The sequence below is a fragment of the Staurois parvus genome, unplaced genomic scaffold (genome assembly GCF_062004578.1).
Source record: "Staurois parvus isolate SC_StPar_1 unplaced genomic scaffold, SC_StPar_1.0 ptg000244l, whole genome shotgun sequence".
NCBI classification, from domain to species: Eukaryota; Metazoa; Chordata; class Amphibia; order Anura; family Ranidae; genus Staurois; species Staurois parvus.
In genome coordinates, this window is record NW_028318040.1 from 5,874,841 (window position 1) to 5,887,924 (window position 13,084).

At 45.4% G+C, this 13,084-nt stretch overlaps 1 protein-coding gene across 2 annotated transcripts in view; it reads left to right on the plus strand.

Annotated features, from left to right (window-relative positions):
* CENPE (centromere protein E) overlaps positions 1-13,084 on the plus strand; it is a 155,892-nt gene that overhangs the window by 28,374 nt on the left and 114,434 nt on the right. For both annotated transcript variants that reach the window (XM_089680529.1, XM_089680528.1), the window contains 3 exons: positions 10,152-10,203; positions 10,284-10,371; positions 10,482-10,611. In XM_089680529.1, coding sequence (XP_089536655.1) covers positions 10,152-10,203; positions 10,284-10,371; positions 10,482-10,611 — 270 coding nt within the window. The remainder of the gene's footprint in view (positions 1-10,151; positions 10,204-10,283; positions 10,372-10,481; positions 10,612-13,084) is intronic.

Below are 13,084 nucleotides of genomic sequence, written 5' to 3' on the forward strand. Positions count from 1 at the left end.
TCTGTTCAGTTTCTACTTCGCCCAGTCCTGGACTTCACTACAATTGTGCGGGTCCACAGGTTGAAGGTGGAAACCTTTTTGCTCGGTGGTGGCCTCTCTTCACCAGGGGGATTTTCTGGCTTCCATGCTCAAGGACGCTCACCTGCTCATTTCTGTTTGCATGGGTTCTCCACGTTTCCAACACTTGGCCACTTGGGACACAGTTTAACCTTTTTTTAGGCGCTGCCCTTCGTTCTGGCCTCCGCTCACTGGATGTTTACCAAGGTCTTGGTCAGTCCTAGCTTTGCTGAGTCAAGGAGGGATTGCTGGGATCAGCTACCTGGACCACTTCTATGTGTGGAGACCCACTTGACTGGACAGTGTGGAGATCACCATGTGTTCCCTACAGGACTTGGGGTGAATCCTGGACCTTTTGTGTTGACCCCATCCAAGAACTTGAAGTGTCTGGGGCTGATCCTCGATTCAGAGCAAGCCACAGTGTTTCTCTCATCGGACAAACTACAGAAGCTTTGGTCTGCGGTTTGGCAGCTCTTGCCTTACAAGTGGCTCTCTGTGTTTTTTTGCATGCAGGTTTTGTACCTGATGGTGGCTAGCTTCGAAGTGGTTCTGTATGCCCAGTTCAATACAAGAACACTGCAGAAGGAATTCCTCTCCGAATGGAACAGGTCTTCCACTTTTTTCCTCCATCCAAATTTGCCTGGAGTGGCCGATGAGGGACTTTTCTCTGGTGGTTGTGGTCTCTGCTTTCCGGAATGGAAAGTTCTTCCTATTCAATGAACTGTCATGACAGATGCCATTCTGTTGGGCTGGGACGGAGTCTTAAATTGTTACTAAATCCATGACCCTGCATTCACTATATCTGGTCTTCCACAGTACACAGAACATGGAAATGCAATTATTTTAGTAAATCTAAACTGCTAAACTTTTTCTCATCAGCGGTTAGAGCAGTCCTGTGACTTCTATCAGTGTCCAGCCAAGCACTTGTTAAAGTTTGTAGACAGAGTTTTAATTCTTCCCTGATTGTTATCAGGCTGCATAACCCCTGACCCTCTGTCTGGACAGCGCTGAATGGCCCAGTTGCTAATCACATGCATTCTCCCAAGAGAAAAAAAATTTCTCTAGCTATACACACCAAACTGAGCACATGCAGCTTCCCCCTAAAGCTCTGTACTATCAGCAGATGTATTGGGGACAGTAAAAGAAGGGGAGGATCAAAGAAGACAGGATCAAACATCCTTTTTACATATTGCTGATGATTAACCCCTTAGGCTCCACAGTGAGTATAACAAGCATGCTTTACTGCATATACAGACTGATTTTACTGTTGTGGGTTTAGTAATACTTTAAGATGGGACTTGACTCAGGGTCGCTGGACTCCGGAGGAGGCGCGACTGCCCATCATTGTTCTGGGCAATCAGTTTGTCACTGACACAATGGATGGATCGCCTACAGGGTCTGCTGATCTGGATCCAGTTGGATAATGCCACCGTGGTGGCATATGTCACTTATTGGAGGGCACAAGAAGTGCAGCAGTGGCGATGGAGACTTCTCATGTCCTGAGATAGGTGGAAAGGTTTTTTCCAGCATATATATTCCAGAGGTCGAGGACTGGAAATCGGCCATCTCAGCCATCAGTGGCTGGATCATGTCAAGTGGTCCCTGCACCCGGAGGTGTTCCATCATCTCTTCCTTCGCTGGGAGACAACCGGAAGATTCAAAGGTTTGTGGCAGGTTCATTGGGGCCTCTGGCAGATGCGCTAATGGTGCCATGATATCTGTATAATCTTATCTGCGCCTTTCTGCTCTTCCGACTGATTCCTTGTCTACTATGCAAGATAGAGGCCGAAAGGATCCTGGTCATCTTGGCGGCTCCGAACTGGCTTCGCTGTCCGTGGTACTCCAACATGGTTGGTGGTGGAAGCTCCCTGGCAGCTGTCTTTTGAGGAGGACATTTTTTATCTGGGGGCTGTGGTCCCCCCTGCTTTTTACTGTCGCTGGCTTTGACAATGACTATTGGAAGACAGGTTCTGAAGGCCAGGGGGTTGCCTGGCTTGGTGATTAGACCATGTTTGCTCTTAAATCTACCTCCCTGGAAGATTTATCATTGCACCTGGAGAGCTTCTATTTGGTGCGAACCCTTGAGGGTCCATCCTCGCTTTTTCTCTGTGGCTCGGGTGTTGGCCTTCCTCCAATGTGATGTGGATCAGAAGCTTACATTGAGCACGATGAAAATTCAAGTCTCTGACTGTTTTTCTTAAGCGTCGCTTGGCCACATTTTCTTTGGTTCACACTTTCATTCAGGGATTCATCATTTGGTGTCCCCTATGCACTTCCCATTGCTACCATGGGACTGAATTTTGGTGCTGTCGGCTTTTTAGAAGCCTCCCTTTGAGAGCATTTGGGATATTCCTTTACTTACGCTTTCTCCCTTCCTAGCCTCTATCACTTTCACTCAGTGGGTGTCGGGAGTGCCGGCTTTGTCCTGTAAGCCACTTTATCTGGTTTTACACAAGGACAATGTGGTGCTTCGACCTTCCCCCTTCCTTTCTGTGAAGGTGATTGTCAGGTTTTCACTTGAATGAGGATATTGTCCTTCCATCTGTGTCCTCAGCTGTCACACCCCAAGGTGGTGGCTCTGCACTACCTTGACGGACGTAGTTCCGACATAGTTTTTTTTTTCTGCTTAGTGGCCTACTCCTGTAGGTGGGGCTATAAAACTCTGTTTGGTCATGGATAAAAAAGACGAGGCTGTGTCCGTTAATGAACTCAGAGAGCAAGTGTGTCCTATTCACAGTGTAATGCATCCTGGGTTGCAGCAAGTTGCGATAAAATGCAGACATGCTGCCTTTTATCGCAGTGAGTGGTACATAGTCACATGATTCTGTACAGCAGCACCGTGAATCACACTGCTTTGCCTTGACATGAATGAAGTGTACTTTTTGTACATTTCCAAATAAAGTTCAGTGTTTTTAACAAAAAAAAAATGGAAGAGCTGTGTGATGTGCTAAATCACTGCCTCCTACTGACAGCTGGAGAGGTAAAGCACAGCTGTTTACTCTCCAGCAACTGTCCATTCAGTATAAACCACCCTTAAAGTGCTGCTAAAATTGCAGCCTTGTGATAGATCCAGTGCTTGTGCATTTTGTGTTTTTTTTTTTTTTTTTTTTGTGGTGTGTTTGTTTTTGTTTTTTTTTGTTTTTTTCATTTTGGTCTAAAAAAAAAAAAAAAAAACATATAGAAAACACACCTATAACCCATGGGGTATAAATCTGCCAACATTCGCTAATTCACTTTTATTTATCATTCTTCATTGCCTCTCAGTGTTGCAGAATATTCTTCAGCCTCTTGGTAGCCACTACATGTCTGTGCATGTAAAATGCTAAAGCTTAGATGAAACTGTAGTAACTAAGCACAGCCTGTCTCTCCTTCATTATACAATGAAATTAGGAGTGCGCATGCGCAGGATCCCCGACGCGGTCATGCACGCCTGAGACTCCGCTGCGGACTGGGATAAGCGGCCGTACTGCCACGGCTCCCGGCCCCCTTGAGCTCTGCAAACACCCTTCCCCATGCCCCCCCGCAGCCTTGACCACATAGGCGGCGTCCCCGAGACCGGCATAATGGTCCGGGGAGCCGCGAAATATCAAGGTCAGGTGAGACCCATTAAGGAAGCCCTGGATCGGGCCTCCACAAAGATAGCCGCCGGTTCCAGTTCACTAGGGAAGCAGGCACGCTCCTTCTCCATGTCGTTTTCAGCACTGCAGCCATATCCAGACCACAGCAGCTCAAACGGTGAGTCTGACAACAGCACAGTTAAAGGGACACTAAACACATTACCTATAACAGACCCCTCTAGCCCTAGTCCTGACCCAGTGCAACATGACTTACTCAAACAGTTTGAAAAAATGCTGCACAGAGCTTTAAAGCAGACCTCTGACCACATTACTGGCACACTCTGTAAATCTGTTACCTGGGTGTCTGCACAGCTGAGCTAGAGCACAGGGTTGACAACCTGGACACAGAAGTTCACACCTATTCAGACGAACTCGCGGCGATGCATGACGAAAACCTAACGATTCAGTCCCGCCTTGAGGGTTTCGAAAACAGGGCCCGCCGTTCTAACATCCGAATCCGAGGACTCCCTGAAACTATTACTGATCTCCTCTCTACGACAACCGCCTTGCTACAAGAGCTTTCCCCCTCCATCCCGATTGAATGCCTGGAGCTGGACAGGGTTCATCGTGCTCTAGCCCCACGCACACCAAACGGTCCACCCCGAGACATCATTGCAAAATTCCATTATTTTCGCACCAAAGAACAAATTCTCCAAGCGGCTCGGAACGCAGACACCCTTACCTTCCAAGGCCATACATATCAGCTGTTTTTTTACCTCTGTCCGGCCACCATCGCTAAGCGCAGAGCCATGAAGCCCCACCTGCAACTCCTCCACCAGCACGGCATCACCTACCGCTGGAGCTTTCCTTTTACGTTGCGATTTTCCTACCAATCCCAGGACTATATCTGTAGATCCTCCGAGGAAATACTTAACACACTCTGCCACCTTCAACTCCATCCTCCACCAGAGGCTCCAGGAGGATCACGCAGAAGGTCTGCCTCCTGCTCACCCCAGAAAGCCCACCACTCCGTTTCAGCAACAGGTCAACCCGTCACACATAAACGCGGGCGTTTCATCTCTCCAGTACCCGCTCCTCAAGACACCACGGACTGAACCCTGTTCCAATCATCATCATCTATTCAGTCCAGTACACGCACCTGCAAGTCTTTGGGACTCGCCCTCTTGATTTTCCACCCACACCCCATTGTGGATACTGGTTCCCTCTTTCAACCATCGCCAGCTGATCATCTTTTTGACTCTCCCCACGAAGAAACTTTGTCTCCACTACCCCCTCAGTGTTTGACCCTTTTCCCCTTTCATTACCAACTGGCCAGGTGGTCCTCCTCACCATCTCACCGACCCACACCGAGTCCTCCCCCAGATCCTGTGCCCTCAATGTTACCACATGTGACCGCAGGGGTCTTTTTTTTCAGAAATCCCATGTTACCCTTGTTGAGGTGTAAACTGTTTGTTAACCTTACTGCTTCTCTCCTTAGGTCACATAAGTTGATGACTATGTTTGCGGAAGTCTCCCATTACTGTTTAGGGGATCTGGACTCAAACCGTGCCCGCCTCCTATTCCTATCTTTGCACCACCTCCCTTTTTTGGTGCACCACTCTCTGGCACCGTTGTCTGTCCAGACCCCCCTTTACTGCCCTGGGAGCCCCTGGTACCATTTTTCTAATTTTGGTACCTGTTCGTTTGTATTTTTTATCATGTGCTGCTTGTCCTCTCTGCCTGTCACTGCGTACTCCTCTCAGCTTATGTGGTACATCTTTTTTGTACCATCTGGGCTGTTCCTGTCCCCCCGGACTGTCCAAATTGTTTTAGTCCCGGGGGCCAGGTTGTTGTCTTCAGTTACTTTGCTTTCTTTCTTTCTTTCGTCCTTTTCTTTTCTCTCTTTCTTTCTTTCGTCCTTTCTTTTCTTTCTTTCGTCCTTTCTTTCTTTCGTCCTTTCTTTCTTTCGTCCTTTCTTTCTTTCGTCCTTTCTTTCTTTCGTCCTTTCTTTCTTTCGTCCTTTTCTTTCTTTCTTTCGTCCTTTCGTCCTTTTCTTTCTTTCGTCCTTTCGTCGTTTTCTTTCGTCCTTTCTTTCTCTTATTCTGACTACTGCTTCTACTTTTCCTTTTTCCTTACGTGTGTCTCCCTCCCTTCCCCGTTCCCCCTCCCTTATGACCCTTCTCCCTGGGCCCACCTTCTCAGCGCTCCACTTTTGGTTCCAACTTTCCTTGGCAGCTCCCCTATTTTTGCAATGGGACCCTTTAAACATTCTTACCCTGAACGTTCAGGGATTGAATATCCCTCAAAAACGAAACAAAGGTTTCCGATTCTTTGCTTCCCAGAAAGCACACATCATAAGCCTGCGGCAAACCCACTTCACCCGCATTTCCACCCCTAAATTTTTTAGTCCTGTCTATCCGCAAACCTTCACCGCCTCCACGAAAACTCGTTGCCTTTCATCGCACAGCTCCCTTCATACGCCACGCTCAACTTGAAGATCCGGAAGGTCGTTACCTTATCCTATCGGGTTTGCTCCTAGATGCCTTAGTTACAATTGTCTCCCCCAATCAAGATCCCCTCCCGTTCCTCTTCCACCTGTTGACTACCATAGATCATCATAAGCGCGGTACTCTACTTATCTCTGGAGACTCCAATCTCACTATATATCCATTCCTGGACAAATCCCCTCGGCCTCCCCTTCCTCCAGCCACATCACGCTCTTTCTCACAACTTCTCAATCGCCATTCCTTGATAGATTCCTGGAGAGAACCCCACCCTGTAAAACTTCAATGCACCCACTACTCCTATCCCCATAAATCGTTCTCGCACATTGACCATATATTTATAACAGTCGGCACCTCATCCAGGCTTTTGACTTCTGATATCCTCCCCGTCCCTTGGTCCGATCATTGTGCAGTTGTTACGTCCCTTTCTTCCCTATCCCCTCCAAACTCTAATAGTACATGGGTGATCAACGACAACTTACTTTCCCATCCTCAACATTGTCTTGACCTTCTACTTCTTTTGCTTCCCTCTTTATTTCTTCATTTCCTCTTTCTTTGGTTATTTTATTCAGTGCACACAGTTGCTGTAATCATACAGTTGTTTAAAAGGCCTGAACTTCATATTTACCTACTTGATACATATGGTACTACTTGTAGTGCCTCACTGTATGTAATTTACCTATGTAACCAAATAAAAAGTTTGAACAAGAAATTAAAGCTGGGGTAGGACCGAATTATTCATATCCGTTTATCTCCATGATTAGTCACCCTCAGAACCGATTACATTTTTAAAAGCTAGAACCTAGTTCCTAGAAACCTAATTTAGTTTTTTTTAATTCCACCTTTGATTTCTTCAATCAACCCTTACTGTCTTCTCATATTAACATGGAAACCGTGTAATGGAACAGCCTCTAAAGTGCCTTCAGCACTGGATCATGCATGGGCACTCACCTTAGAACTTAGCCACAGGAGGGGGCTATACAGTTCCAGGGCCATGGTCCATCGCTATGGAACCCAGTCATTGAAGTCCCCTTTTGTGGGTATGCACACCGTGACAGGCGAACCTGGACATTATAGTCCAACATTGTGAAACATCTCAGTACTTTTTGGAGATGTTCTTTCAAAGACTCTGTAGGTAGAAAATTAGAGAGGCTCCTAAGCTGTCTTTACTCTTGCAGGACCAGCCCTGCAACCAGCTTTCGCTGTAATTGTGTCAAACTCCAGCTAACTGGATTGGAACAGTAAACAATTAACATAACACAATATTTCAGGATTGCCTTGTTACAGAGCAATTACAGCAGTTGCCTTCTGTTCTGCTTTTTTGTGTGGATACCCCACAACATGTCATTAAACAAATCTCCAGAATGGCTCTAATGCCCATTGATATACTTGGAATCTTATGGCTTAAAGCTTGGGCAGCTGAAGCTACCTGCAAAAGATTCCTCACATGTATGCCCTTCCAAGGAAGATGTGTGTTTGGTGAGGCACTTGGTTGTACTTCCACAGTGGAAGGTTCCAACACCCCTCTAAATGTATAGCACCTGTCTGCTCTAACCAGACTTGCAGTGGTTGTAAAGGCTGTGTGTGCAGCAGCGCCCACCCCCCAATACTTACCTAAGCACCCTCTCGATCCAGTGATCTGCACAGGAAGCGTAGCTGTCCCAGGTCTCTCTCTCCTCAGTGTCTGTGACACAGCAGTAGGAGCCATTGTCGAATACAGCCATCGTGAAGAGTGTCGGAGGGGTGCGTGTCATGGATACGTAGAGTGGGGCTCAGGAGCAAGCAGGCACCAGTGCCCCCATAACAATATGCTTGCTATTGGGGAACTGGTAAAGGAGCCAGGAGCGTTGGCGGGGGACCCAAGAAAAGGAGGGTTTGGGCTGCTCTGTGTCAAACCACTGCACAGAGCATGTAAGTGTAGCATGTTTGTTTTTTGGTTTTTTTTTTGTTTGTTTTTTTTTTTTATATTTAACTTTACCACCCAAGTTCAGCCCTTCAAGCCACCAAGCCTTTCCCATAAGCCATCCTCACAATGAAGGGGTGCCCTCACTCCTGAGAGTTGTGGGGAAGTTTGTTTCTCTCGGTGTCACTGACATCAAGAGTTCAACACTCTACAACTGACCATTTTATTCTATCAAATCAACCAAAAACTGCCCAAGGACAGATAGATTTGCAGAACACCCTGAACTATCTCTTGCCACCAGTGGAATCAAGGGATTCTATTCATACTTGTTTAGGATACGAAAGCCCAGTGAGGGTATTCGTCCTATTCTGAACTTGAAATCCCTGAACTCATTCCTTCGGATTCCAAAATTTTGCATGAAATCTGCAAGGTCAATAATAGCCTCATTGAGAAGAGTATATGGCAATAAATCAAGCCTCCATCAAAATCTTGGAGCTCCCTGCAGCACTGGACCACCCTTCTAAAGAGACAACCAATCGGGGTGCAGTCAAACATTGCCACAGCTGTAGGCTGCATCAACCACCAAGGGGCACCAGTAGGCTGGCTACCTTGAAGGAAACAAACCAGATGATATGGACAGAAGCTCACTATCAAATGATCTCTGTGGTTCATTTACCAGGAGTGGATTGTTGGAAAGTGGATTACCTCAGCTGCCATTGCCTGGATCAAGGGGATTGGGCCCTTAATTCAGATGTATTCAACCTGATATGCCAAAAATGGGGGACTCCCTATGTGGACATCTTTTCCTCCAGTTTCAACAACAAATTACCTCTGTTTATTGCCAGAACCAGCAATCCTCTAGCTTCTGATGCCTTGATAATTAGCTGGTCTCCGTTTAGACTAATTTACACAATTTCTTTAGTGCAAATCTTACCTCTTCTGCTCAAGAAAATATAGCAAGAGAGCAAAATGGTCATAATTGCACCAAACTGGGGCTAGAAGAACCTGGTACACAGACTTACTCAGACTTCCAGACCCCTGCCTCTTTCCAACATACATATTCTGTTATCTCAAGGCCCTATATTCCATCTTGCTTTTCAGACTCAGAAACCTCTCTATCATTAAAGATGGTCTCAACAGCTATGAGACTGAGTCATTCCTTGCTAAAAAGTATGAAAAGCCTCTTCCCAAAAAACAAAACAAAACTGTTATCACACCTGGAAATCCTTTGTGCCTGGTATGAACACAGGCACTTAATTCCCAGTGATTACTCTGTGCCTTGCATTCTGGCTTTCCTATAAACGGGTCTTGACTAGAACTTGGCCTTAAACACTCTTAAAGGTCAAGTCTCATCCTTATATGTTTTTTCAAAGTCCTATGGCTTCACTGTCCATTGTAAAAAACCTTTCCTCAAAGTGTTATGCCCTGCAAAAACCACCCTTTGAAACGTTCAGGGATATTCCCCAGAGCATCTCTCTTAAAGTAGCCTTTTTGGTTTTCCTGTAGAGAGTCTTTCCTAATACTTCACAATGACAATATTGTCTTGGAGGAAATCTTTCTACGTTGTCTGAATGTGGTCATAGCCAATAAAGTTAATACTTCCATCAGAGGAACGCATATGTCTTGCCTCGGGGCCTCACAAGGAATACCCTACTTCAAAGTCAACCATCGCACCACCATGAATAAGGAATCTGATAGCAAGAGCTTACGTTCTCACAGAGAAACCGCATCCTTATCTTTTACTAGCCCATTTTGCTACCAAACCCTCTGAAAAGTATGAAGAAAACCAAGCAGCAGCCTTACACCACTGGACTACAAAGTTTTATCAGGTAGATGTCCAATATTCAGCTGTTGCAGTTTTTTTATTTTTTTACTGCAAGCTTCACACAGTGGCACTCTGATCTGCAGATCGCAGATGTTTTGCCAGTGTCCAATCACTTGAAGGTACTTGCCTGTAACCCCTGTATGATTAATCTGTGTCCCCTACTGTATTCCAAGATATGGAATGTACAAAATTTCTCCCCCCCCCCCCCCCCCCCCCGGGTTACCCTTCTTATTCTATGCTTGGGGACAAATTTTGACTTGCCTGTAAAATCCATATCTTTTTTATTTATTTTTTTTCCCCCCCAGAATCTTGTTGATTTGGCCGGCAGTGAAAGAGCAAGTCAAACTGGGGCAGAAGGTAATCTATTTTGATCGAAACGTTGTATAAGAGGTGTACATTTAGACAAGTTTGTGCTATGTATTTTCTGTTTTTTGCAGGTGTAAGGTTAAAAGAAGGGTGCAATATTAACCGCAGTTTGTTTATCCTTGGGCAAGTCATTAAGAAACTTAGTGATGATCAGCCTGGGTAAGTACTGCATGTGGAGAACATGTTCTCTTCTTACATTCAAGGTGAAGATTTCTTATGTCCAAATAACACATTATTTGTGCATAATTGTCTCTAATTTGTGTATTTAGAGCATTTATCAACTACAGAGATAGCAAGCTGACAAGGATTCTTCAGAATTCTCTGGGTGGAAATACAAAGACAGTAATTATCTGTACTATTACGGCTGTTTCCTTTGATGAAACATTGAGCACACTCCAGGTAATTAACATGTTCAGGGGTTACTTCTATTTGGTGATTTAAATTCTTCTAAAACAAATGTTAGAAAACAATAAGTTTTCTCATCACCTTAATTGTACTTGTTAGGCAAGTCATATCAAGATATTTTCATAAAATTCTACACCAGGCATTTTTGAGTAAAGTGGGAAAGAGATGGGACTTCTCAGATTTTAATTGTCTGTGACTCATTTGTGCAATTTTCCCCTGTAAAGAAAGGGTTTAAACTAGATTACAATTTAAAGTGTGACTACAAAACAAAAATAACAAGTGAACTGCACGACATAGTGCAGGTAAGACAATTTGTTGACAATGATAAAAAGAAAGAACTGCCTTCACAAGGATTAAGAGTTGTCATCACAGAGTGAGACTCATAACATGGATCACAGTGAGTAACTCCAGACATCTGCATTGTGTGTTGTGTGTGTATAATGTAACAATGTATATGACATACCTGGCTGATGCCACTAAAGTAGGCGCCACTACTTCAGTGGTTTCCAGCTTCCAGGCACATTATCCACGTATGGTATCTAAAACACTGTAATTGTGTATAACATGCCGCTGCCTTTTTTTTTTTCTTTCTAACTTAATCATTCTAAAATATTAGTCCTTACTGTTCTTGGGCTCTTTTAGCTCTGTGCATGCTTCTCCATTTTTGCACTTTATGCTACTAATGTAAAAAGAACAGTGCTGTTATTTCTGGTCTCATGCTTTGCGTACTACTGAATGTGTCTGAATGTAGATGGGTGGACTATCTCAGGGGCGAGCAGAAAAGGATGGCTACGTTCACATGCTAGGAAAGGGGTGGGCCATGGGGAATGAAAGTAGCCACCCTGGAATAAGAAGTCGGAGAATAGCAGAAAAAGCCTTTCAGTTGAGAGATGAAATGAAGGAAGAGAGAGAAAGTATATTATACTTTTTTATGAACATATTGCATTTATTTTATTTAAAAAAGAAAATGAGTTTAGTGTCACTTTAAATAACTGGCTGACTTCCTGTATAAAAGCTGACATCTAAGGAAGAGAATAAGTGCTGACAGGCTGTTATAGCAGAGCTACAAAGATTGTGTGGATTCTCTACTATCCTGAAATCGTGTATGATCAAGTCTCATTCTATACAAGTTTGGTGACCATTTTCGGTGATTTGCTTTTCCATTGCTACCTTGGAAGTTATCTGAATGTGTTTTTTAGTTTGGAATACACCAAAATCTCTGATATGTGAATTGTGTTGCTTTAGTTTAAGCCTTCTGACATAACCTGCTGCTTGTAAACCAACAACTATGTATGCAAACATTTGCAGAACTTCATATCATTCTATTGCTAAATGATTGGTTAGCACTATGCAAATCTGCCCTCAGATTACAGCAAAATGGTTAGTCTAGTTCAGGGGTCCTCAAACGTTTTAAACAGGGGGCCAGTTCAATGTCCCTCAGACCGTTGGAGGCCGGACTATAGTTTAAAAAAAAAAAAAACAACTATGAACAAATGCAGACTCAGTACAGGAGATGACCAGAGACTGCAGACATAGTACAGGAGATGACCAGAGACTGCAGACATAGTACAGGAGATGACCAGAGACTGCAGACATAGTACAGGAGATGACCAGAGACTGCGGACACAGTACAGGAGATGACCAGAGACTGCAGACATAGTACAGGAGATGATCAGAGACTGCAGACACAGTACAGGAGATGACCAGGGACTGCGGACACAGTACAGGAGATGACCAGGGACTGCGGACACAGTACAGGAGATGACCAGGGACTGCGGACACAGTACAGGAGATGACCAGGGACTGCGGACACAGTACAGGAGATGACCAGGGACTGCGGACACAGTACAGGAGATGACCAGGGACTGCGGACACAGTACAGGAGATGACCAGGGACTGCGGACACAGTACAGGAGATGACCAGGGACTGCGGACACAGTACAGGAGATGACCAGAGACTGCGGACACAGTACAGATGACCAGAGACTGCGGACACAGTACAGGAGATGACCAGGGACTGCGGACACAGTACAGGAGATGACCAGGGACTGCGGACACAGTACAGGAGATGACCAGGGACTGCGGACACAGTACAGGAGATGACCAGGGACTGCGGACACAGTACAGGAGATGACCAGGGACTGCGGACACAGTACAGGAGATGACCAGGGACTGCGGACACAGTACAGGAGATGACCAGGGACTGCGGACACAGTACAGGAGATGACCAGGGACTGCGGACACAGTACAGGAGATGACCAGAGACTGCGGACACAGTACAGGAGATGACCAGAGACTGCGGACACAGTACAGGAGATGACCAGAGACTGCGGACACAGTACAGGAGATGACCAGAGACCGCGGACACAGTACAGGAGATGACCAGAGACCGCGGACACAGTACAGGAGATGACCAGGGACCGCGGACACAGTACAGGAGATGACCAGGGACTGCGGACATACAACA